General features: G+C 38.9%; 1 protein-coding gene across 1 annotated transcript in view; it reads right to left on the reverse strand.

Annotated features, from left to right (window-relative positions):
- NRK (Nik related kinase) overlaps positions 1-26,018 on the reverse strand; it is a 163,569-nt gene extending 137,551 nt beyond the window's left edge. The window contains exons 1-2 of the mRNA XM_060138161.1: positions 25,852-26,018; positions 18,791-18,856 (exon numbers count right to left, since the gene is read on the reverse strand). Of these exons, the coding sequence (XP_059994144.1) occupies positions 18,791-18,856; positions 25,852-25,908 (123 nt within the window). The 5' untranslated portion in view covers positions 25,909-26,018. The remainder of the gene's footprint in view (positions 1-18,790; positions 18,857-25,851) is intronic.
- Positions 26,019-27,347: the final 1,329 nt, after the last annotated feature.

Below are 27,347 nucleotides of genomic sequence, written 5' to 3' on the forward strand. Positions count from 1 at the left end.
TGTCATTGCAACACATTATTTTGTGACAAGGTGGGAGGAACTTGGCTGCCTACAAAATTCTTGTAGAGGCTAACCACCAGGAAAGCCTCAAGTTCTGCTAAAACTTGCATCTCCATCTGGAGGGATACTATAAGAAGAATTTTACTTAAGCAGCACACCTGGTATACACCTCCTCATCTTCCTCATCTCAATGCCAAACCTGCCTCCATCTACCTGTTCAACTCTCTTCCTCTGCCAGCCTCTAATCTTCCAAGCTATAGCCACTTAGCCCCTACATGTAATTTATTCCCAGCCTAGACTGTGGGAGAAGTTGTGCTCTTAAGCAGGAAACAAACAATTATTCCTAGAAATGCATCTATTAGATAATACACAGATTATTTTAAATTTGTTAATTTTAAAAATACCCACCAATCAGAAACCAATCATCCACAAAGGAGATCCTGAGGTTCTGTTTCATCTTTGAGAGCCACTAATTTTCAATGATCATTTGTTGCCTCGCCCTTCCCTGGGGCTCCCAGTAGGAGCAGTAAGTGAGGCAAAATACCTCTGGCCCTGCTCACTAGACGAGAGTAAAGCATTAGCAAGCACTTCTTTGCCTTTCTAGGGCTTCTAAGGGTTTGAGTGGGGATTTAGTCATGAGCTTCGAGTGTCCTATAAAGCCCATCTGCTTGCTCCAGTCCACTTCTGGAATTCTACTAAGTCCCTCAGACTAGACTGTGCCTTAGTGCCCATCATGAAAAAAACAAATATGCCAGAGGGACAAATCATAAATAATCGTCATCACTGACCTCAGCTCACCAGTCTCCTGTAAATTTTTATATTTGGGCAGATATATTTTTCAACTGGCTGATCTAGTTTAGTGTTTTTTGACTCTGGCTTGTACCTGTTGATCTGAATATAATGTAGTAGAGTTAGGAACACAGACCTAGTGGCCAGGCAAATTTTGGTTTGACTCCTGACTTTGCAACTTAATAGCTTTGTTCAGTAACTCAAATTTTGGATCCTTAATTTCTTCTTTTATGATATGGGGGAGATGATGATAACAATGGTACCTACCTCAAAACACTTGTATGAGATATAAATGATAGTGTAAATTAAGCACTAGGCGCAATGTAAGCACTCAGTGAATGTTACCCAGTTTTTCTTTAATGATACCAGTTCTTAGAACACTGAGCTCACTATCTCTAAAGTGACAAACATTTCATTCTCCATCTTTTTTTCTCACTCAATTTGTGTACCAAATAATTTTATTTAATTTTAATTCTTTTCTCAGAGTTAGGAAAAGCTGTCCTTCTCTGAGGACTCTCAGACATGTCCTTTTTGATCATGGTGGTGTTTTTGTTTTGTTTCTCTTCAGAGTTAATGATTTATACAAAATGTTACTGGCAGTGCTTAGAATGTAATCAATCTTCTTTTCCCTCAGGGGAACCTGAATAATCCAACCTCCTTTTCCTAGTCATAAAGGAACTCTGCCTATAAATGACATACCTAAAATGAGCTTTATTATTTTTCCAGCACGAATTACACATAAACCACCTCCATATTATTATTTCTCCAATTGAAAAGACACATAATTTATGCCTTATTGTTCCTCTCTCCATGCTCTGCTAGAGGAGGAATACAAATTACTGAGTGTAGCTGAACAGAGAAAAATAAGAGTACTGGTTAAATAACTGCTTAATATTCTGACATTCTTTGATATTTTAGCATTATTTTACTCATAGCCTCTTTATAAGAGCCTGCCTTTAATGTAGCCCCAGCAACATAAAAGTTTAAGAGCTTCCACTTTTGCTTTGGCACCTCCAGAGAGCTACAGTGGCACATTAATTTCTAAATGCTATTTTGGCATCATCTACAAAACTACCTTAGACACAGATACACAAGTATGGTATAATGTTGAAAAGTCCTAAAACCAAGTTAGGGCTCATTGTTATTTTCAAGAGTTAGAAATGCCTAAATGCTATTTTCCAAAGTGTCTGTTTCAAGAAATGTGGAGAGGACCTGGCTAACTAATTTTTTGTGGTCAACTATTAGAGGATCAAGGAAAGAAAGAACTTTTGATCCTTCAACCACCTTCACCGAATTTACTGAAAATCTGACAACAGTGTCATACACACACACACACACACACACACACACACACACACACGTATATAATATTCTATGTAGTATAAATAGATGGTATGTAGAGCTTAGAGGGGAAGATGGCGGAAGAGTAAGACGCGGAGATCACCTTCCTCCCCACAGATACACCAGAAATACATCTACACATAGAACAACTCCTACAGAACACCTACTGAACGCTGGCAGAAGATCTCAGACCTCCCAAAAGGCAAGAAAGTCCCCACGTACCTGCATAGGGCAAAAGAAAAAAGAATAAACAGAGACAAAAGGATAGGGATGGGACCTGCACCAGTGGGAGGGAGCTGTGAGGAGGAAAGGTTTCCACACACTAGGAAGACCCTTCTCGGGCGGAGACTGCGGGTGGCAGAGGGAGGAAGCTTCGGAGCCGCAGAGGAGAGCGCAGCCACAGGGGTGTGGAGGGCAAAGCGGAGAGATTCCCGCACAGAGGATCAGTGCTGACCGGCACTCACCAGCCCGAGAGGCTTGTCTGCTCCCCGCCGGGGTGGGCGGGGCTGGGAGCTGAGGCTCGGGCTTTGGTCGGAGCGCAGGGAGAGGACTGGGGTTGGCGGCGTGAACACAGCCTGCAGGGGGTTAGTGCACCGCGGCTAGCCGGGAGGGAGTCCAGGGAAAAGTCTGGACCTGCCGAAGAGGCAAGAGACTTTTTCTTCCCTCTTTATTTCCTGGTGCGCAAGGAGAGGGGATTAAGATGCTGCTTAAAGGAGCTCCAGAGACGGGCGTGAGCCGCGGCTAAAAGCGCGGACCCCAGAGACTGCATGAGACGCTACGGCTGCTGCTGCCGCCACCAAGAAGCCTGTGTGCGAGCACATGTCACTATCCACAACCCCCTTCCAGGGAAACTGTGCAGCCCGCCACTGCCAGAGTCCCGGGATCCAGGGACAACTTCCCTGGGAACGCACGGCACGCCTCAGGCTGCTGCAACATCACGCCGGCCTCTGCCGCCGCAGGCCCGCCCCGCACTCCGTGCCCCTCCCTCTCCCCCGGCCTGAGTGAGCCAGAGCCCCCGAATCAGCTGCTCCTATAACTGGGTCCTGTCTGAGCGAAGAACAGACACCCTCCAGCGACCTACACGCAGAGGCGGGGCCAAATCCAAAGCTGAGCCCTGGGAGCTGTGAGAACAAAGAAGAGAAAGGGAAATCTCTCCCAGCACCCTCAGAAGCAGATGATTAAAGCTCCACAATCAACTTGATGTACCCTGCATCTGTTGAATACCTGAATAGACAAAGAATCATCCCAAATTGAGGAGGTGGACTTTGAGAGCAAGATTTATGATTTTTTTCCCCTTTTTGTGAGTGTGTATGTGTATGTTTCTGTGTGAGATTTTGTCTGTATAGCTTTGCTTTCACCATTTGTCCTAGGGTTCTATCCGTCCATTTTTCTTTTTCTTTAAAAAATTTTTTTCCTAATAATTAATTTTTATTTTAACAACTTTATCTTACTTTCTTTTACTTTATTTTATCTTCTTTCTTTCTTTCCTTCCTTCCCTCCTTCATTTCTTCCTCTCTCTCTCCCTCCATCCCTCCCTCCTTTCTTTCTTTCTTTCTTTCTTTCTTTCTTTCTTTCTTTCTTTCTTTCTTTCTTTCTTTCTTCCGTTCTTTCTTTCCTTCTTTCTTTCTACTATTTTCCCTTTTATTCTGAGCCGTGTGGATGAAAGGCTCTTGGTGCTAGAGCCAGGAGTCAGTGCTGTGCCTCTCAGGTGGGAGAGCCAACTTCCGGACACTGGTCAACAAGAGACCTCCCAGCTCCACATAATATCAAACGGTGAAAATCTCCCAGAGATCTTCATCTCAACACAAGCACCCAGCTTCACTCAACGACCAGCAAGCTACAGTGCTGGACAACCTATACCAAGCAACTAGCAAGACAGGAACACAAACCCACCCATTAGCAGAGAGGCTGCCTAAATCATAATAACTCCACAGACACCCCAAAACACACCACCAGACATGGACCTCCCCATCAGAAAGACAAGATCCAGCCTCATCCTCCAGAACACAGGCACTAGTCTCCTCCACCAGGAAGCCTACACAACCCACTGAACCAACTTTAGCCACTGGGTACAGACACCAAAAACAACGGAAACTATGAACCTGCAGCCTGCAAAAAGGGGACCCCAAGCACAGTAAGATAAGCAAAATAAGAAGACAGAAAAACACAGAGCAGATGAAGGAGCAAGGTAAAAACCCACCAGACCTAACAAATGAAGAAGAAATAGGCAGTCTACCTGAAAAAGAATTCCAAATATTGATATAAAGATGATGCAAAATCTTGGAAATAGAATATACAAAATGCAAGAAACATTTAACAAGGACCTAGAAGAACTAAAGATGAAACAAACAACGATGAACAACACAATAAATGAAATTAGAAACACTCTAGAAGGGATCAATAGCAGAATAACTGAGGCAGAAGAACGGATAAGTGACCTGGAAGATAAAATAGTGGAAATAACTACTGCAGAGCAGAATAAAGAAAAAAGAATGAAAAGAACTGAGGACAGTCTCAGAGACCTCTGGGACAACATTAAATGCAACAATATTCGAATTATAGGGGTTCCAGAAGAAGAAGAGAAAAAGAAAGGGACTGAGAAAATATTTGAAGGATTATAGTTGAAAACTTCCCTAATATGGAAAAGGAAATAGTTAATGAAGACCAGGAAGCATAGAGAGTCCCATACAGGATAAGTCCAAGGAGAAATAGGTCAAGACACATATTAATCAAACTGACAAAAATTAAATACAAGGAAAACATATTAAAAGCAGCAAGGGAAAAACAACAAATAACACACAAGGGAATGCCCATAAGGTTAACACCTGGTCTTTCAGCAGAAACTTTGCAAGCCAGAAGGCACTGGCAGGACATATTTAAAGTGATGAAGGAGAAAAACCTACAAACAAGATTACTCTACCCAGCAAGGATCTCATTCAGATTTGATGGAGAAATTAAAACCTTTACAGACAAGCAAAAGCTGAGAGAGTTCAGCACCACCAAACCAGCTTTACAACAAATGCTAAAGGAACTTCTCCAGGCAAGAAACATAAGAGAAGGAAAAAACCTACAATAACAAACTCAAAACAATTAACAAAAAGGGAATAAGAACATAAATATCGATAATTACCTTAAATGTAAATGGACTAAATGCTCCCACCAAAAGACACAGATTGGCTGAATGGATACAAAAACAAGACCCATATATATGCTGTCTACAAGAGACCCACTTCAGACATAGAGACACATACAGACTGAAAGTAAGGGGATGGAAAAAGATATTCCATGCAAATGGAAACCAAAGGAATGCTGGAGTAGCAATTCTCATATCAGACAAAGTAGACTTTAAAATAAAGACTATTAGAAGAGACAAAGAAGGACACTACATAATGATCAAGGGATTGATCCAAGAAGAGGATATCACAATTGTAAATATTTATGCACCCAACATAGGAGCACCTCAATACATAAGGAAAATACTAACAGCCATAGAAGGGGACATCGACAGTAACACATTCTTAGTAGGGGACTTTAACAAGCCACTTTCACCAATGGACAGATCATCCAAAATGAAAATAAATAAGGAAACACAAGCTTTAAATGATACATTAAACAAGATGGACTTAATTGATATTTATAGGACATTCCATCCAAAAACAACAGAATATATATTTTTCTCAAGTGCTCATGGAACATTCTCCAGGATAGATCATATCTTGGGTCACAAATCAAGCCTTGGTAAATTTAAGAAAATTGAAATTGTATCAAGTATCTTTTCCGACAACAACACTATGAGACTAGATATCAATTACAGGAAAAGATCTGTAAAAAATACAAACAAATGGAGGCTAAACAATACACTACTTAATAACGAAGTGATCACTGAAGAAATCAAAGAGGAAATCAAAAAATACCTAGAAACAAATGACAATGGAGACACGACGACCCAAAACCTATGGGATGCAGCAAAAGCAGTTCTAAGAGGGAAGTTTATAGCAATACAATCCTTCCTTAAGAAACAGGAAACATCTCGAATAAACAACCTAACCTTGCAACTGAAGCAATTAGAGAAAGAAGAACAAAAAACCCCAAAGTTACCAGAAGGAAAGAAATCATAAAGATCAGATCAGAAATAAATGAAAAAGAAATGAAGGAAATGATAGCAAATATGAATAAAACTCAAAGCTGATTCTTTGAGAAGATAAACAAAATTGATAAACTATTAGCCAGATTCATCAAGAAAAAAAGGGAGAAGACTCAAATCCATAGAATTAGAAATGAAAGAGGTGAATTAACAACTGGCACTGCAGAAATACAAAAGATCATGAGAGATTACTACAAGCAACACTATGCCAGTAAAATGGACAACCTGGAAGAAATGGACAAATTCTTACAAATGCACAACCTGCCAAGAGTGAATCAGGAAGAAATAGAAAATATGAACAGACCAATCACAAGCACTAAAATTGAAACTGTGATTAAAAATCTTCCAACAAACTAAAGCCCAGGACCAGATGGCTTCACAGGCGAATTCTATCAAACATTTAGAGAAGAGCTAACACCTATCCTTCTCAAACTCTTCCAAAATATAACAGAGGGAGGAACACTTCCAAACTCATTCTATGAGGCCACCATCAACTTGATACGAAAACCAGACAAGGATGTCACAAACAAAGAAAACTACAGGCCAATATCACTGATGAACATAAATGCAAAAATCCTCAACAAAATAGTAGCAAACAGATCCAACAGCACATTAAAAGGATCATACACCATGATCAAGTAGGGTTTATTCCAGGAATGCAAGGATTCTTCAATATACGCAAATTAATCAACGTGATACACCATATTAACAAATTGAAGGAGAAAAACCATAGGATCATCTCAATAGATGCAGAGAAAGCTTTTGACAAAATTCAACACTGATTTATGATAAAAATCCTCCAGAAAGTAGGCATAGAGGGAACTTTCCTCAACATAATAAAGGCCATATATGACAAACCCACAGCCAACATCATTCTCAATGGTAAAAAACTGAAACCATTTCCACTAAGATCAGGAACAAGACAAGGTTGCCCACTCTCACCACTCTTATTCAATATAGTTTTGGAAGTTTTAGCCACAGCAATCAGAGAAGAAAAGGAAATAGAAGGAATCCAAATCAGAAAAGAAGAAGTAAAGCTGTCACTGTTTGCAGATGACATGATACTATACATAGAAAATCCTAAAGATGCTACCAGAAAACTACTAGAGATAATCAATGAATTTGGTAAAGTAGCAGGATACAAAATTAATGCACAGAAATCTCTGGCATTCCTATACACTAATGATGAAAAAACTGAAAGTGAAATCAAGAAAACACTCCCATTTACCACTGCAACAAAAAAGTAAAATATCTAGGAATAAACCTACCTAAGGAGACAAAAGACCTGTATGCAGAAAATTATAAGACACTGATGAAAGGCATTAAAGATGATCCAAATAGATGGAGAGATATAACATGTTCTTGGATGGGAAGAATCAACATTGTGAAAATGACTCTACTACCCAAAGCAATCTACAGATTCAATGCAATCCCTATCAAACTACCACTGGCGTTTTTCACAGAACTAGAATAAAAAATTTCACAATTTGTGTGGAAACACAAAAGACCCCGAATAGCCAAAGCAATCTTGAGAAAGAAAAATGGAGCTGGAGGAATCAGGCTCCCTGATTTCAGACTATACTACAAAGCTACAGTAATCAAGACAGTATGGTACTGGCACAAAAACAGAAAGATAGATCAATGGAACAGGATAGAAAGCCCAGAGATAAACCCACGCACATATGGTCACCTTGTCTTTGATAAAGGAGGCAGGAATATACAGTGGAGGAATGATAGCTTCTTCAGTAAGTGGTGCTGGGAAAACTGGGCAGGTACATGTAGAAGTATGAGATTAGATCACTCCCTAACACCATACACAAAAATAAGCTCAAAATGGCTTAAAGACCTAAATGTAAGGCCAGAAACTCTCAAACTGTTAGAAGAAAACATAGGCAGGACACTATGACATAAATCACAGCAAGATCCTTTTTGAAACATCTCCTGGAGAATGGAAATGAAAACAAAAATAAACAAATGGGACATTCAAAGCTTTTGCACACAAAGGAAACCATAAACAAGACCAAAAGACAACCCTCAGAATGGGAGAAAATATTTGCAAATGAAGCAACTGACAAAGGATTAATCTTTACAATTTATAAGCAGCTCATGCAGCTCAGTAACAAAATAACAAACAACCCAATTCAAAAATGGGCAGAAGACCTAAATAACATTTTTCCAAAGAAGATATACAGACGGCCAACAAAGACATGATAGAATGCTCAACATCATCAATCATTAGAGAAATGCAAGTCAAAACTACAGTGAGATATCACGTCACACCAGTCAGAATGGCCATTATCAAAAAATCTAGAAACAATAAATGCTGGAGAGGGTGTGGAGAAAAGGGAACACTTTTGTACTGCTGGTGGGAATGTGAATTGGTACAGCCACTATAGAGAACAGTATGGAGGTTCCTTAAAAAACTAAAAATAGAACTACCATATGACCCAGAAATCCCACTACTGGGCAAATGCCCTGAGAAAACCATAATTCAAAAACAGTCATGTACCAACATGTTCATTGCAGCTCTATTTACAATAGCCAGGAGATGGAAACAACCTAAGTGTCCATCATCGGATGAATGGAGAAAGAAGATGTGGCACATATATACAATGGAATATTACTCAGCCATAAAAATAAATGAAATTGAGCTATTTGTAATGCGGTGGATGGACCTAGAGTCTGTCATACAGAGTGAAGTAAGTCAGAAAGAGAAAGACAAATACCGTATGCTAACACATATATATGGAATTTAAGAAAAAAATGTCATGAAGAACCTAGGGGTAAGACAGGAATAAAGACACAGACCTACTAGAGAATTGACTTGAGGAAATTGGGAGGGGGAAGGGTAAGCTGTGACAATGTGAGAGAGTGGCGTGGCCATATATACACTACCAAACGTAAAATAGATAGCTAGTGGGAAGCAGCAGCATAGCACAGGGAGATCAGCTTGGTGCTTTGTGACCACCTAGAGGGGTGGGATAGGGAGGGTGAGAGGGAGGGAGATGCAAGAGGGAAGAGATATTGGAACATATGTATATGTATAACTGATTCACTTTATTATAAAGCAGAAACGAACATACCATTGTAAAGCAATTATACTCCAATAAATATGTAATAAAAAATGAACAAAGTAGTGGTACCGACAACAACAAGGATGAATCTCAAATGTATCATGCTAAGTGAAAGAAGCTAGACTTAAAAGGATAAATATGTGTGCATCTAATTATAGGACATTCTGGAAAATGCAAAACTATGGGGATGGAAAACAGACCACTAGTTGCCAGTGGCTGGAGTTGAGGAAGGGTTGGCTACAGAGGGGCATCAGGAGGTATTTTGGGGGGTGATGGAACTGTTCCATATCTTGATTGTCAAAATAAACTGTATGCCCCTCAAAAATATATATGGTATGTATATACATATATTTGCATTTTGTGTATATATGTATATACAAACATATGTACATTTATATGTATATTCCTATACATAAATGTACATATATAGTTTATATAAATATATTCATATATATTCAAAATAAAACAAAACTTGATTTTCAATATATTAGACAAAGAGCACATTAGTATTTTTAGCAATACTCCCAGCACTCTTTAAAATGGGCTTTTTCACATAAATTTTCCTAGGACTGATATATTTAAAACATCTTTAAGTGTAAAATTGAAGCATCAATTTTGTAATTTTGTATATCAATTTTTAAAAATTTATTTAAAAAAAATTATTGGAGTAGAGTTGCTTTATAATATTGTGTTAGTTTCTACTGCACAGCACAGTTAGTCAGCTATACATATACATATATCCCCTCTTTTCTGTATTTCCTTCCCATTTAGGTCACCACAGAGCAGTGAGTAGAGTTCTCATTAATTATCAATTTTATGCATAGTATCAATAGTGTATATATGTCAATCCCAATCTCCTAATTGTACGCCAATTTTTAAGTAACTGCATTATTTCCCACACAGAGATTTATATTTTATTAAAAATCTATAATTGGGATGCTTTTATCTGATTGAACAAAGCCACCATGCTATAGTTTATTAGTCTTGGCTTTTGTTTAGAAATATGTATTTGTCTCCATTCATTTAAATTTGTCTTTTCTGCTCATAAAACCCATTTATAAAATCAACTGGATTAAGTATATGAAGATATGAAGACATGAGACCATGATTTTTGTATTACCCCAACACACCAAATATAGAATTTCAATTTCTCCCCATATATATCTGTGAACTTATTAAATAGATGTGTAGTTGTGAAAATTTTTTATTGTGGCCTCCAGAGAGCACAAATTCTACATACGACTTTTATTTTTACCTTTCATTTCTATCATGCTATTGCTTCTTCCTCCCTCAAGTTTTATCAGGAGGCAGAAGTAAATTTTGGTATAACACAAAAAGAAAAAGACAAGCCTACAACTCAGAGACTGGGTTATATTCCACAGTTGGAGAGATGTCATGGACATGATAGAAATATTCCATTTTCTCCAAGGCCGCTAAGCCTCAGCACTTTCCACTAATTTGGTCCCCTGAGTCTCAATTTATTTAGTGTATGTTGTTTCTTTCACCCCCATTGCAAATATTCAAACTCAGTTTTCTTGTTGAGGAAAAACTTGTTCCTGGAGGGTGAGTTAGAAGGTTCATTAGACTTTCCACATTCAAAAAAAAAAAAAAAAGGACATCCCTATGTTCTCCCTCCTTTTGCCCAATCTCACCCTGGCACTCCCTTTCCTTTCTGTTACTCATCACTCCCTCCTTAATATAGAGCTACAGTCATAGGGAAAATAACTTCCTTCTTTAAGTCTACTAAAACTAAATCAATAAAAATGACCATCCCCCCCAAAAAAATGGTTTCTGGTAATTCTAACTAACACCTAGTACTTAATATATTGCTTGGGACACAGTGAACATTTGATAAATATTTTTTAATTGTATTATGGAAAATTAAACATTCAAAGCAATGTTTTTATTTAATGGATAAATTGATGTTTCCTATGCTAGAGAAGCCAGAGGATTACTTAAGAAAGACCAACCTCTACTTTTGAGGCATATAATCACAAGGGGGTGATGTCATAGGAAGAAGGAGGAACCAAGAGAGGGATCTGGTCTTATGGTACTGCACCAGGAAGGCACAACAGCCTCGTAAGCCTGTGGCCTCAACTCAGCTTCAGCTTCAGTTCCTGCTTCTGAGGCTTGCAATGTATAATGAAATGCACAGTGTTATGCACTTTATGGGTGCTTAAGCAATATTTGTTGGCTGACTTAATTGAGCTATATTTGCAAAATGGCAAGGATGTGAGGAAACTTTCCTACCTAAAAAGAAAGCATTCACAGTGCTAGACATTTGTTAGGCAAATAAACAGTATAATTTCAGCCTAAAAGGAAAAATATTCAAACCCCTATCCAATAGGCCTAGTGGCTAGGCAATCCAAATGTCAGCACCATGTTTCTGAAACTTAATTTAAAATATCATAAATTGTATGTCATCAACTTTGAGGACGTTTCTTTCCTGCCTTTCTGTTCCCGTTCCCTGTCCTAACTGCAAATCCAGAAAACGTAACTAGTAAACCTAAATATCACCTGTCTGGTGAGATTTCCAAGTAAAAGCAATGTGTCAAGCAGTGATTTAAAAAAAATCAAACTTAACAGGGACGCATTGGACAGTGTTTTAAAAAGAAATTACCGTATTCAACAGTACACTTCCAGAGAGCAATAGATTCAGGAATTTGCTCATCATTGTAATGACACACCTTCTATATCTGACTTAATCTGCTGAGTGCCAAGGGGCAGATGACCCCTCTAATATATCTCAAGGACAGATGGTTACTTATGCCCAGGGTATGTTTTTAAGTTTTAGGACAATAATATATTTGGCCCAGTCCCTTCCTTCCACCAGCATTAACTGAGTTCCAACTAGGCATCAGGGACGTGTGAAAATTAAGCTCTAGATCCAACTGTAAAGTTTTACCCTATTTCAGGTGAATTTTTCCTTTGCTTGAAACAGTTGCCTTGAACCTTTTCCCACTTCTTTTTCTGCCTTCACCACCTGCAAATGGCAACGTGGGAATAGGTGATTAAAGTTAGAAGTACAGTCAAGACGTCATGAAGGGCAAGGCAAACTGGTTCACTCTGGCGATTCAGTTCATTGTCTTACCCCAATAGTATTCTGCTTAAGAAAATGCTGTTAGATAACAGTAACACAGTTTTACCTTTGCATTGGGCATCATAGTAGTTACTGAGATAAATATTAGGTCTTGCTATCAGGTAGTAAAGTGGACGAAAGAATGGAAAAACATGATGAGAATCATTTTATTTGGTGAAATGAGGAACTACTTCACCTAATAGCCAATAATCAACTTCTATTTTGCAAGGTGGTGAAAGAACTATAAGCTAGTTATTATTATGCTGGTGACAGTAAGAATAAGAATAGTTTACATTCTTGAGTTCCAGGCACTGTGCTAGGTGTATTGTTGAAGAGCCAGAAGAACGCTGGAGATTATCTAACGAAACACATTTATTTTATACTTGAGGAAACAGGCCCAGAAAAGTCAATTTATAAGTATTGTGTCAGTTAATGGGAGAGTCAGGTTGCCACTCACTGAGCCAACCTAAGGTGCTTTGGTCTCTTTCTTAATATTTCATAAAATAACTGTGGTCTCTCCGTGTATATTGCTCTTCAGGAAATTGTTTATTTTTTAAATAGTAACATTAAAAACAAGTTTCAAACTATTTTCTTTTTGTTAATTTGGTCTCACATGGGCAAATTCTAATTCAAATGACAATTCTTAAGCTATGAGACTAGCATCTAAAAGTGAAGAGGAAACTACGTTTTATAACTCTACTAGAGGAAAAAAAGAAAGAGCAGTACTTTCTCCTAAAAAGAGAGAGAAAAATAAAACCCACAATTTTAAGTGAGGTTTGTACTGGCAGGAGGTGGGAGAGGGTAGAAAGACAGGCATTTAATTAGAAGAAAAAGAAGGAAAGGAAAAGGGTTTCAATGTGGAATGTGCAACTCAGCCTTCATTTCAACGTGCACAGACCTCAGTAGATAGCTGGAAACCTGCCAGAGAACGAGGCCTTGGAAACAAGCTGGAAGACATTGGAGAGACTTTAACCAAAACAAACACCAGCAGGGGATGTGGTTGGCAGAGCTGAAAAAGCAAAGGACTCTATGAGTCACTCTGACATTAATTTTGAATGGTATCATGCTTCCATTTTGTTATACAGGGTATCTATACAGAATTGTATATGTATGTATATATATATATATATATATATATATATATAAAATATACATACACACATACATATATATTATTTAGGTAAAGAACATGTAACATTACAGTCATTAGAAATATACAATTAAAAAATATAGAGTAGAAAAGTACATCCAGTATCTCACTATTCTAACCATTTAATTCACCATTTTTCATGTGCAAGTTTTAACAGAACTGTAAGAGTATACAAATAATATGCAATACTTTACTAAATATCATAAACATAGTTCTATGCTGCTAGATACCTTCATAAACATTGCTTTTCAGAGAAATAATATATTAACTGAGATAATTTACTTCATTTAATTTTTTACTATTTAGTGTTTTGCTGAATTTGTCTTCCTACAAGTAATAGGAACAGTGATAATGATATCAGTAGCTATCTTTTAAGGATAGCTACCATGTGCCAAGTGCTTTATATGCATTGTTTTTAAATTTTATAAAATCTTGCAAGGTAGGTATTATTAGCTCCATTTTATAAATAAGGAAATTTATACTCAGAAGTTAAGTGACTTGCTCAAGGTCATAGCTAATTAATGGCCAAGTAAGCACTGAATTAAGTCTGTCTTGTTCCAAAGCAGGTCCACTTTTCACCACAAAATGCCACCTTTCTGCTAAAATGAATATATGCTTTTTCTATATTTTTGTATTTATCATAGATTTCCAGAGGCGGAATTATTGGTATAAAGAGTATGAACATTTTAAAAGCATTTACTACATACTCAAGGTTGTTTTCCATGAAGGAGGTATTTATATAAAGTGCCACTATCCCAAAAATTTTTACAGAAGGAAATAAATTTGAGGGAGAAAAAAGAGGTTACATCAATGAGTGACAAAGGAAAATCTGTCTAATGTAAATAAAGCATCTGTAATCATTCACCTTCTGTAACATAGAGGTTTCTAGTTTGAAGATCTGATGGTAGGAAGTGTTCTCTATCTCTGGATGTGAATAGGTACATATAAAAGTCTTAGGAATTATAAATGTGTACAGGACATAGCATATAGTAGATGCTTCATGAAGGTTCAATTTGACATGGACTTCTGGCTCCTGATGAAGATGTGGAAAGCTGAAAGGAGTGCCACCTCCACCCTAACAACAATCAAAACATGAATAACCTACAAAATCATTACTTTTCTTGAACCCAGAGAGAAGTCTCAAGGCAACCAGCCAGCCTGAAGTCTGAAAAAAGACAAGCACTTGCAGGGAGAGATGGGACATGAGCACTGGCTCACCCGTGGCTACAGAGGGAAGACAGGATCACATAGAAGCTGGTATAAAGAATTCTGCTGAACATGGATGGACCTGGAGATTATCATACTAAGTGAAGTAAGTCAGACAGAGAAAGACAAATATCACATGATATCACTTATATGCAGAATCTAAAAAAATGATACAAATGCACTTATTTACAAAACAGAAACAGACTCACAGACATAGACAATGAACTTATGGTTACCAGTGGGGGAAGCGTGGAGGGGAGGGACAGATTGGGAGTTTGGGACTGACATGTACACACTGCTATATTTAAAATAGATAACCAACAAGGACCTACTGTATAGCACAGGGAACACTGTTCAATATTCTGAAGTGACCTAAATGGGAAAATAATTTTAAAAAGAATAGCTATGTGTATATGTATAACTGAATCACTTTGCTGTACACCTGAAACTAACACAACATTGTTGATCAACTGTTTCAATAAAAAATAAAAATTAAAAAAAAGAATTCTGCTGAATTTTTAATGAACTGCTAAAGGCCAAGTATGGGCTAGCATAAGAGTACAGTATGCTCATGAGCCACAGATACAAGAGGAATACATGCACAGTCATAAGCTTTTCTCCACAGATTTCTGGTACTGACCTGATGGAGAGAAGAAGCCCTTGCAGTAGGAAAAGCGTGAAACCATGTGCAATTTCTCTCCCCGCCCCCCATGGAATAAAAGCCCTAAGCCTTAGGGGAAGGGCACATCAAACCCTATTCCCCGCAGGGTGCAGAGGAAGACCTGATATAGCTGGGGGAAATGTAAAAAAAAAAATAATTCACTCCTCTATTTCTGGGGGGTAGCGCAGGAATTAGTCCTGGGTCCAAAACATTTAGGATGTCTTACCACTAATAGAGGGGCAGGGTAAATAAGAAAGTCTCACTCTCATGACCTAGAAGCACAGTATCTGCCTAAGACTGGGGTTGAATCAGGAAAACAGAGAACTCCCTGCCCCACACCATCAGGCTAACAAGCACTTAAAGAAGCGATAGCAGTTACCACTAGGGGAGGCAGGAGAGCATTGAGCGAGAATCTGAAGCACAGAAGCACGAGGAAGAAGCTCAGAGAAACCCGAGGACGGTAAATACCCCACCAAACACACACACACACACACACACACACACACACACAAAATAAAAACAAAACCCCTAGACATTTCATATTTAAACTGCTGAAAAACAAAGATAAGGAGAAAAATCTTAAAGGCAGCCAGAAGATAGAAGGAGGAAAGAAAATGACAACGGACTTCAGAAACTATGCAAGCCAGAAGACAATAGAGTGTTATCTTTAAAGTGCTGAAAGAAACTACAGTAACTGTCAACCCCAAATTCTATATCCAGTGTAAATATCTTTTAAAAATGAAGAAGTAAGGACTTCTCACACTAAAGCAGAGACTTCATTACCAGAAGCCCTGCACTAAAAGAAATGTTAGAGGAAGTTCTTCAGGCTTAAAGAGTATCGTACCCAGATAGAAACTTGGATTTACCCAACGAAATGAAGATTCCAGAAATAGCTCAAATGAGTATAAATATAAATTTTTCTTCTTTTTAAATTGCTCTAAAAGATAACTGACTAAAGAAAAAGTAGTAGTATTGAGTAGAGGGAAAATAGTAGTAGTAGTGTAGGTTCATATCATACCTAAGAGCAAAATGTATAACAACCATAAGCATAGTACACAAACTAGGACACCACACAGTGAAGTGGTAGAATACTACTTGAAGGTATACTGTGTAATTTAAGATGTATATTGAAAAGTCTTGATTGTGGTGGTAGTTACATGTCTGGACATGTTTGTCCAAACTCATAAAATTCTACACTTAAAAGGATGAATTTACCAAGTGTAAACTATACCTAAATAAGCCCTAGTTTATTTATTTTTTTAAAGATTTTTTTGATGTGGACCATTTTAAAAGTCTTTATTGAATTTGTTACAATATTGCTTGTGTTTTCTGTTTTGGTTTTTTTTGGCCACAAGGCATGTGGGATCTTAGCTCCCCAACCAGGGATCGAACCCACACCCCCTGAATTGGAAGGCGAAGTCCTAACCACTGGACTGCCAGGGAAGTCCCCTAAGCCCTAGTTTTTTAAAAAAGAGAATTATCATGCACAACTCACCTTTTTACCCTCTTGACTTTTCTTCTTATGGCATCACAATTCTGATGACTGCTGATGAGAAACCATCTTTTTGTGTTATCTAGCCTTACCTTTGCTTTTTGCCTTATATAACTGAGGTTTTTACTCCTAATATCTGATGGTGGAGAGAGCTCTATACCTTCAAATCAAGCCAAGTATACACACGCGCACACACACACACACACACACACACACTTAACTACACACCCCTCAGGAATTAAAATGTGCGTGGAGCCATGGAAATTATAAATGTGCCATAAAGAAGAGAAACTTCTATGTATAAGGTGTAGGTATCTATGCACAAAGTGGCAAAATTTGCTTAGATCACACAAATGTTAACTAATCATTCAGTCTAGAATGCAATTGAAGTAACAGAAACAATATATTTGTGTCTGTATCACATTTCCGTCTATAGCTTATTGTTTCTGTTAATAGGTCAGGTCAAAATGGCTTGAAAAAACTTTTGTCATGAATATTGATACTCTCTCTGTTCCTTATACTCACCAAGGTTCTTTCTGCTTTTAGGATCCTTCCACAATGCTATTTCTCCTACTCAAAGTCTGTGCTTTAGGCACATTTGCGCAACTTTTAAAGATCTCCCCACCCTACCTGGGTAGATGAATTTAAAAAATAAGCTACTTCTGGGCAGATGCAGCCCTAAGGTTACAAGGCTTGGCAGGCAGAGGGCACCTTTGTCTGAACTAGAAAGAGGCCCCTTCCACTGGACCCATTTCAAGACACGTCTACACAACCCATACATAGAGGACCGGTGGTCAGTCGACAGTAAGGATCAGCCTAGGGACAGTGATCTGGTTTTTGAGGGACATTCCTGGGGAAGAGGAACCCTGCATTTGTACATAACATTATACAAGGTTGAGAAAATGTCTATTCACCATATTAGAGAGTGAGGGAAGGGCACCTGATCAAGGTGATAGGGCCACTAAAGCACCCCCCATCTCCAATCCAGCCCTTACCACTGCCCCTGCTCTACCTAGAATGAATCAATATCATCCTCTACAACCATACCTTTGCTTGGTTATCTCATATTTGTCCTCCTGATGTCATTTTAACAGTGATTCCCCCAGGGAGCCTGACTTTCAATCTAAATTAAGCCCCCCGTTCTTTACTTTTATATCACTATGAATTTTCTTACAGAAATATATTACAATTGCAATTATATAGTTATTCCTGTGCTTACTTATATATTTGCCTCCTCCAAGCCCCCACGCACCCACACACAAATACACACATTTAATCACTTACATATTTCTAGACCATAAACCCTGGAAGAGTAGGGACTATCTGTTTTGTTCACCACTTAAGACTATCACAGTGCCTGGCATATATTTTATGCTTAATAAATATCATTAAACAAATGCAGAGATTTTCTTGTTAGATTATTTGGGAAGCTATCACATATGTGTGCACATTCATGTACATAGTATGATATAGAATGCTATGGAAACTTTTTGTAACATTCAGCTTAAAAGTTGAATGTCAGTAATTAGAATGGTATGGACATATAATATCAAACAAGTGATATTTTTATTTGGGTACATATTATTTGAATTAGTTCTCTTTTCCTTTAGTGATTTTATTAATTTTCTGCTAATAATGTTTAGATCTTATGTTTTGTTGGTTGGTTCACTATAGCTTTCCAATCCATTTTTTCGTAATAATTCTCACAGTTGTCACTGAGCTATCTTAATTTGATCGTTCTCTCAAAGTGAAATATGTTTTGGCATTATTTGATTTGCAGTGTAGGGTTTCGACTTAACAATCATTTTTGTTATTAGAAAATGCAGAATGAATACCTAATGTAACTCCACTTACCAAATAGATTCTGCCATAAGTACCAAGGCCAATGGTTTTATCCAATGAGAATATTCCAGTGGGATCCTGCAAAAATGTAGGATAAAACTTTTCAATTTTCTTGGAAAAACAGCCAAGCATTAAATTATCTAGAGTGGAATTTCTAATCTGTCTTGTTCCTTTAGAATTTCCATGGGAAGAACCTAAGTATTATTTACCAAAAGCATAGTGTTGTCACAATCTCCCTGGACTGAGTGTAGTCATTTATAAAAAAGAAGCAATGGTGTGAACATTAACTGTATAATTATCATAAAACTGTAAAATGCATACAATTATGTCTAGTTGAGGCATATTCATAAGTTAATTAGAAAGGCTATTAAAAGTAGAACTAAATTAATTTACTTGCAATTGAAATACTCTTTTGATATCCATCTTTTGAGTGCTAACCAGACAGGCAGAAAGTTTACCATATGGCAATGGTAATATTGAGTAGATATGTAATGATGAGTAGGTACTGGCTACAAAGTCTAGATTGTTTATATAATAGTAATTCTTAAGAAAGAATATTGCCTCTAAATATAAATAACAAAATAACATCATGGTATTAAAAGAGCATCATTTCTTTTTTAAAAAACTAGACAATATAACATGTTTATCAGCAGATTCTTAAGGCTTCCATATTTATCCTTAAACATTGTTTCCTTACCTTAAAATATGGATATTCATTTCTTGTTCACCACAAAACATGGTTTCTTGAATTTTATCACTATTTAAACTCTTACTCTAGCAGCTTATTTTGCTATTTTAGCAAAAGAGATATGAAGTATGAGTAGATGCCAATTTATGCACAAAGTAATAGGAGCACTGGCAAATTCTTGGAAATTCACATGCCTTATAGAAAGCACATTTTATATATACAAACTTTGTATAACTTTGTTTAAAAATATTTTTATCACTGTGACAAATGTGAGCTAAACAGAAAAACTATTGAGCAAATGCAATGTATATGACAAATTATAGATTCCTTTAAACTGGTGTGATATTTGTTTAATCTAGCAAAAGTGTCATAGGAAAATGACACAGCTCTGGGATTACTTCAGTCAATAAGTATTCAACTGGACAGAGTCAGGAGACTAAAGTTATAGCCCCAGTTCTGCCATTAATTAACTATATGACTTTGTGTAAGTTATTTACTCTCTCTGGGACTCAGTTTTCACATATATAAAATAAAGGTGCTGTGTTAAGTGATTTCCTAGCTCTAAAATTCTTTAGAAAAAAATCAGATTCTGACATTCTAAAATCCAGATGTTTCCAATGCATTGATATGACAATTGTTAGCAGCCTACTTTCTTAAAATTAGCATTAAACTCAATGTCACAATATGCACAGTATTACTGTAGGAAAATATTTCAGGGAACATACTCCCAATGAAAATACAAATTTTTTTTAATGATAATTTTGAGGATTCAAGAAAACTAAAAATAGATTGTTATAGTGGACTTTGATAATAGGCATATCATTGCTGTTATAATTCATTGAAAAATTTATGGGAAAAAGCCAACAAAGAAGTTCCTAAGGTTTGGCTTGAAGAGTTTATCAATTTAGCATATTTCTTTAAAGGAGATCTTTGAGGAACTTATATGAGACATTATTAATTCTGGAGAAACAGTCTCTGGTCATCTGTCAAAAGAATCAAATATGTTAGCTGATTCCTATCGGTAAACCATTCTTTGTTACAGTTGAGGCTGCATTTTAGCTAAAAACAAACAAACAAACAAACAAAACCCCGATATCATATATCAGAGAATTACTGTATTATCTGAACAAGTTTATTTCCGAATCTTTGAGCACGGTCTTTAATTTCTGTAATCCTTTTTCTAGCCCTCAATAATGTAAGTACTTTACTCATATTTGAACCCAGGTATCTACCTACTCAAAAAAGACGCCAAGGAAATGAACGGGACAACAAAATGCCGGTGGAATTCTTGAAGGCCTTATTTTATCTATATTCATGTTGTTTGGAAAATTTTTCCTGCTCACAAATGACCAGAACATCTTAATTCCCTCATGCTCACATTTAATAAAAAAAAGGTTTTTAAAAACTTTTTTTCTGTTCTTAAAGGCAGCTCATTTTAGTATTCATCTAAGACTATTTTTTTCATTAGTTTTATGCAATATTTTTTGTTTCCATCTCCACACTAATCTCTTTCAAGACTAAATGATTGTCAAACTCGGCAAAAAGAGGAAGGGAACTATGCTAATTACTAGAGTAATATTACTCAATTTCTTGTATCAGATTTTCCACTGAATTATAGTCAGAGAAAGCTTATTCTGGGCTCCCAAAGAAGGAAGTATTGAGAAGTCAACTTTTTTTGGTCACTGTGAAATTTAAAGTCCTCACCAAGGGGGTCTCTATGATTACTTGGTCTTCTCCTCTGCCCTGCTACTCGGAGATAAGAAAACCAGAAGAGGAAAGATCTTTATATTTATGACTGCTATATCAATTTAGAGAATACTTGGTGGTTCAGTATGTTCCGGTGTTCCATTTGGTTAAAAGAATGGTCACTTAACAAGAAAACTTAATTTGTGAAAGTTTTTTTCAAAAGATATTACTAAAAGTCTAAGTTTTAAAACATTTTTGAACCATAAAATGTTGGGCAAATACTCCATACTTCGTTATGTTTTTCTATGTATCTAAATTAACTCTTGCAATTTAAAAGTCCTAGTCTGCCCCCTGAAATCCTGAAATTGGGGAGTTGTTTCTGTCTTCTGAATTCAAGAAGAGGGGGGAAAATGGGAACATTGATGGGTAATTTTATTAAAGGCAGGGGGTTGGGGGTAACAGGAAGAAAAAGAACCACTAGAAGGCAGTGTTTGCTGGTCATGGAAGAGACGCAAAAGCAAAGGCTGATCTACAGGACCAAATACAGCAGAAATTAAGAACAAAGTGGAAATGATAAATGGTCATCATAGGTAGCAATAAATTTCAGATTTAGGGCAGTAAAAGAGAATCATAGAACACATTCCAGTAGTTAGACAGCTAAAGGAAGAAAAGAGATTGCACAGTACCTAGAAAGAGCAGAGGCTATTGTTCTTTTGTTTTAAATATTAGAAAATGTGATTTTATGAAAATAGTTTATGGAGAGAGAACCTGAAAGTGGCAGATAAAACAAAATAAGTGTCAGAGTAAGTTTCAGAGATATTTGGAGGAATGGGCTTCACAATTCAAGTGGAAAATTTAAAAAGGACAATCTCTTCCTTTAGACTAGTGTTTCTCAAACTGTGAACTGCATAGACTCTCCTTACATGAGACTCATCTGGAGAATCTTGTTTAAAATACAGATTCCTTGTCCCAACCATGGAATTATGAAACTAGAATTTCTGTGGATGGGTCTCAAGATCCAAGATCATTCTTGGGCACTGTTCTGGTGCACTAACATAAAACCCACTGCTCTAGATATTGAGGGGAAAAAGACTGAGAAAACTGATTGAAGTACAATGTCATTTTGAGGTGATGCTCTGGGATACCTAATGGAGGATATGTTGAATATTTCAATCTTTGTGGACTAGAAGGTAAAACTGATTCAAAATAGGGGGCTAAGGGACTTGAGAAAGTGAAAGTTTCTCATGACTGAGTGTGGAAAGCAGGCTTGGTCTGGGTGAAGGAAGACTGGGAGAGCTGGCAGTTGTATTTAAATATAAACTTAATGTAATTCAAATATAGTTTTTTGGATCATGTACTATTTCAGATCACCTCTGCCACCACTGTCCTCCAGGCCTGTCTAATCCTGACCCCAATATAGATTAGGACTACACACGGCAGTGTCAAATACCAAGGCCAGAGTTGTGAGGAATGTCATTACCATACTGGGCACAGAAGGCAAAGGGGACTATCATAGTGAAAGACATGCCAGATTTGGAGATGAAGAAATAGTTTCCAGTCCCAAGGATTGAGTGACATATGCATAGTAGGGAAAAAACCTTACATATATATATATATATATATATATATATATATATATATATCTCCCCAGGTATTGCTGCTGGCAGACAATGTGAAACACACACAGATTTTATATATATATATATATATATATACATACATATATATGTATATATATATACATATATATATGGTTTTGCCATTCTCTTTTTCAAAAAGGAAGCACAAACCACAAATCTCTGTACTTTCTTTTCTGTTTTGTCACCTATAGGAAATGTTTATTCAATAGTAAGTCAGGAAAAATGGAAAAATGACAGTAACCCACTAATTAACAAAGAAAATGTAGCTTACCCACCTGGCAGTCTCTGGTTATTATGTTTACTCTTTTATTTTACGTCTTTAACTTTAGGGAATTATGCAAAAAAGAAAGTACATTTCTCTCTCCCCTCTCCCTGCTTCCCCAGCTTTCACTATTGTTTAATATTTTAGGTCTTAAAAGATATCTATCTAATAACAAAAATGCCAAATAACCTTCTACTACTTTCTTTAAATCACAATTTGCACAGCCAGCTTGGTCTCTTTCAAAGGTCCTTGTCTTGTGGTCATTTAGCTGGCCAGCCCTAGAACGGACATAATATATCAATCTTAAACTAGACCCATATTTAATCATTCTATACTCTTCAAGATTCTTTTCTTGCTCAGTGTGAAACTCCAAAGTCTGAATCCCCCCTCATTATCTGGCTGTTGCCAAGTTGGTATACTTGGTGTTGACAGATGCCAACTTTCTGACCTCATATGTATCCTATTGAGGATAATTATCACAAGGGATCTCACCATATGCAGGTTTCTTTGCTTGCTTTATCATCTCTACTTTGCATCAAAATGCAAACTTCCAAACAGATAACTTAGATATCTCTTGACCTTTTCATTTACTCTTATTTCTTCAGCAACTTAGGAAATAAGTCAAATGCAAAGAAATCCAAAATCACTAATCTATACCTCAGTGACCAAAACAACAGTGAATGTTTTGCATCTCTAAAAATTTGATGTAAAAAAAGAATTCTAAATGGGGGTGCTCTTCTTCTGCTTGATTTCTCAGGGTTTAGACCCTGATGGATGTTCAGGAAGAGGGGAAACTTATGCATAATTTGCTCACATGGTGAAGATCTCCATGATATAAAATAGCTCCTATGTAATAGAAATTTAGAAATTGTTAGAAGTTGAGGACCTTACGAGACTTTCATGAAGTCTGTAAAATAAGGCCAAACATCAATGCCCTGAAATTTTGTCTTCTCCCTATCCCTATATTAAAAACTAACCTCATCTTTCTCCCCTCCACACCCCCACCAACCCCCAGAAAACTATTTAAGTGAGCTGCAATGTAAAGATTGTAGCCTTTCCCCTTATCTTCTTGGCTCTCACCAAGTTCTCATGTCCAGGGCCATGACCGGGTCAGTTAGTCTGGGCCATTTCCCCCCATTTTTTTTTTTTCAGCAATCAAACCTTTTCTCCTTGTTTTTGGAATTCCGTGCTCTATCATTTCTAGGAGGTCTTTCCCATTCCTCCCTTCAGTCAATTTAAAAAAGAGTTTATTTCAGTTTGCCTATGTGTGGTTTCCATATTTGCCCTAGTTTTTTTTTTTTTTTCTCTTTCCCCCACCGTACACAGAGAATGTTGGAGGAGGGTAACATTTCATTCATTGGTTTTACACTTGGGAGCAAATCTAGTCAGAATGTGAAAGTGCTGTTCAGAAAGGAAACCACCAATTGAGGCCTCCATATTCCAGAAATCTCATGTATAAACTGAGTGGAAAAATATTTAACTTTTAAAAATTCTGTGACTTTATTTTATGAAGCTGCATCAATAACCACAATGCTGATTATCTGTAATTCAACACGTTTACATTGAGGCTCCTTTAAAAAAAAGGCTGAGAACAATTTGCTAAAATGTTACCCATGTGCATCACCTCCTCCTCCACATTGTTTTAGTGTGAAATTATATAGGTGAGCCTTGGGGAATGCCCCATTTTTGAGGGGGACAGGTGTCTGCCATCATCAGGAAAACAATATTTAAATGTAAATATGTATAAAATTAAGGCACTGCTACTTTGAATAGCCCCATAACCTCAAGGTTAATATTTAGCTTTCCCCAAAGCAAGCAGGCCACTGCCCTGTACTACAGTTGCCTGGTGATCATTCCAGCACGGTGCATGCTTATTCCCTTTAGAGAGTCCAGGGGCCCTTTGCATTCAAGAGAGGGTGCGAGTGAAATGCCAATCTAAAACGGGAACTTGAAAAACGGATTTGGGTGGGATCCAATATCTGCCAGAAACCAGATGCCAATGAAATAAACGGTGCTGCTAAAATAATAAGTCTACTAATAACGACGGCGATAATAGCTCACCAATCAATTACAACTCTGGAGGAAAGCTGGGCATTTGGGAAAAGGAGAAACCGCAAACGAAAACCACGAGAAAAAGCTAAATCTGGTTAGCAAGTGAGCGCAATACATTTTATTTTTTAAATTGGGGTGTGCAGAATTCACTTCTTCCCCAAGCGGCGTCGAGTTCTTTAGCTCCAGCAATACTAAATCAGGACCAGTGCCCTGGCAGAGTAAGAAGGTTTTAGAAAGTGCTATTAGAAAGTGAGACTTCAACGCTTGAATTTTCTGGCCCGCTGGCACCTAGAAGGAAAGGTCACGCTGAGAGTGGGCATCTCTTCTGGCAAAAGAAGAAGCAAACGACGGGGCGGCAGGGTGACAGAGAGGCGTGCTTTCAGGAAGCCACGCGTCGTCGCGCTCTTTGGCCTCTCCTTGGGCCCCGCTAGGACAAGTACCCGAGCGCCGCTAGACCAAACGGGCCACATTTAGAACAGGTCCCGCTGTTTGTGGCCCGCACCAACCTACTGCCACCTCTTCCCACCATCCCTCTTCCCCCGGCCCTTTGCCTTTCCGTGAGTTTGGAGCAACCCGGGTACCCAGGGGGCGCCTTTCCCGCAAGCCCACTCCCGGGGCCCCCTCCTGCAGTCGCGGTCTTATCGAAGTCCTGGCCTAGCCAGGCTTTCGGACGTCTGTCCCCTCCATCGATGCTCAGAACTCGCAGAAGAGAGCACTTCGGGGGTGACGGGCGTCCTCTACTCACCGGCAAGTGGCCCAGATCCGTGACCTCCTTGTCCCTCCAACCCCCAGGTCCCGCCATGACTTCGAGCGGAACCGGAGCGGGTGACTGAGTTAGGCACGCTCGGGGAGTCTGAGGTGGAAGCGGACAGAAGTCGAAGGAGGAGAAGGGAAAGGGAAAGGGCCGGGGAAGGCAACGGGGACCAGGGTTTGCGGCGTGGGAGAAAGAGGAGGGGAATGTGGAGGGAAAAGAGCGAGGAGTGGAGGGAAGCCGGAGTTTGAGAGGCGGGAAAACGAGTCTGGCTAAGGCGAGAGAAGAGTCTGAGAGTCCGTCCCGGAGACCAAGGAGTGAGAAGGGTGCTCCGAGGGCGAGATCGCAGCGTCTGTCCCGGCAGGGTGCGCCTCTTTCAGGGTGGGGAGGGGGGCGGTGCAAGGAGGGGGCCCGGGAGCAGCTCGAAGGGGATTGGTGCAGCGTCACGTCGCCAGGTGGGCAGCCCCGCGGCGGGGAGGCGGGCGAGGGGGCCACTGGCCGAGAGAGGTGCTGAAGGACTATAACGGTTTGCGAGCCGGCCCCCGGCGCCCGCCCCCTCCCACGTCCACCGCTGAGCCCGCCGCCCCCGCCCCCGCTGGCGAGTGTTCCACAGGAAACTTTTTCGAGGCAGCTGCCAGCCCCGGAAAACCGGTCCCGCTCCGCGCCGCTCCCAGTCTGGGCCCCACAGCTCTGCAGTCCAAACAGCCCGCGCCCTCACCTCTCCACGAAACACTTGTGACTTTTCTAGTTGTCTATTTTCTCTTTCTGCTCCTCTAATTTTATTGCTCCATTTATTGCAAAGACCCTTCAAGATAGATAAGGAAATGACTTACCACTGGGTTAGGGATCAGACCTAGGCGAGCCCCTGTGCGGGCGGGGCGGGGAGAAAACACCAAGTGCGCCGCAGGGCTACCACAGCTTGGTCTTCGAAGCCACTAGCCTAGGGCAGCGCAGCGTGGACAGGGCCGCTGCGAAGTCCCCTCGAGGGGGTCTACATCTCTTCTAGCCCCGGGCTAGTTGGTACTAGGCCCGGGCTGCCCAGTCGGAACCGCACCTGTTCACAGGTGCTGGGAGTTAAGAGAGACTGAGTCTCAGAAGCCCTGGTTACCCCGGGTCCTAAGTTTGCAGTTCGCCGCGTTCGCAAAGCGCAGAGAAAGTTCCTGCGTCCTTCCCAGTCTCCAGCTCTTGGGCCGGGTTTCATTCATTCGCTCCTTTGTTGCAGAACATTTCCGGGTGCCCAGGCTGTTCGCCTCCGTTTCCCCACAAAGCGCAGGAGGTCCGATACACGGTTTAAAAGAATCTGACAGAGGCGATTTAACCTTGAGAGGTAAGGCACCTCTTGAAGAGTTTATGGGAAAGGGAGATGGTGTGTACGACTAACCGCATTCTAAGCTCTTGCACTGCAAAGAACTTTAGAAAACGTCCCAAAGCTGCTTACTTTCCCTGGAGCTCATCGACTGCATTCGCGCACCCGCACTCCGGAGTCAGAA

Source organism: Lagenorhynchus albirostris, chromosome X, assembly GCF_949774975.1.
Source record: "Lagenorhynchus albirostris chromosome X, mLagAlb1.1, whole genome shotgun sequence".
Classification (NCBI taxonomy): Eukaryota; Metazoa; Chordata; class Mammalia; order Artiodactyla; family Delphinidae; genus Lagenorhynchus; species Lagenorhynchus albirostris.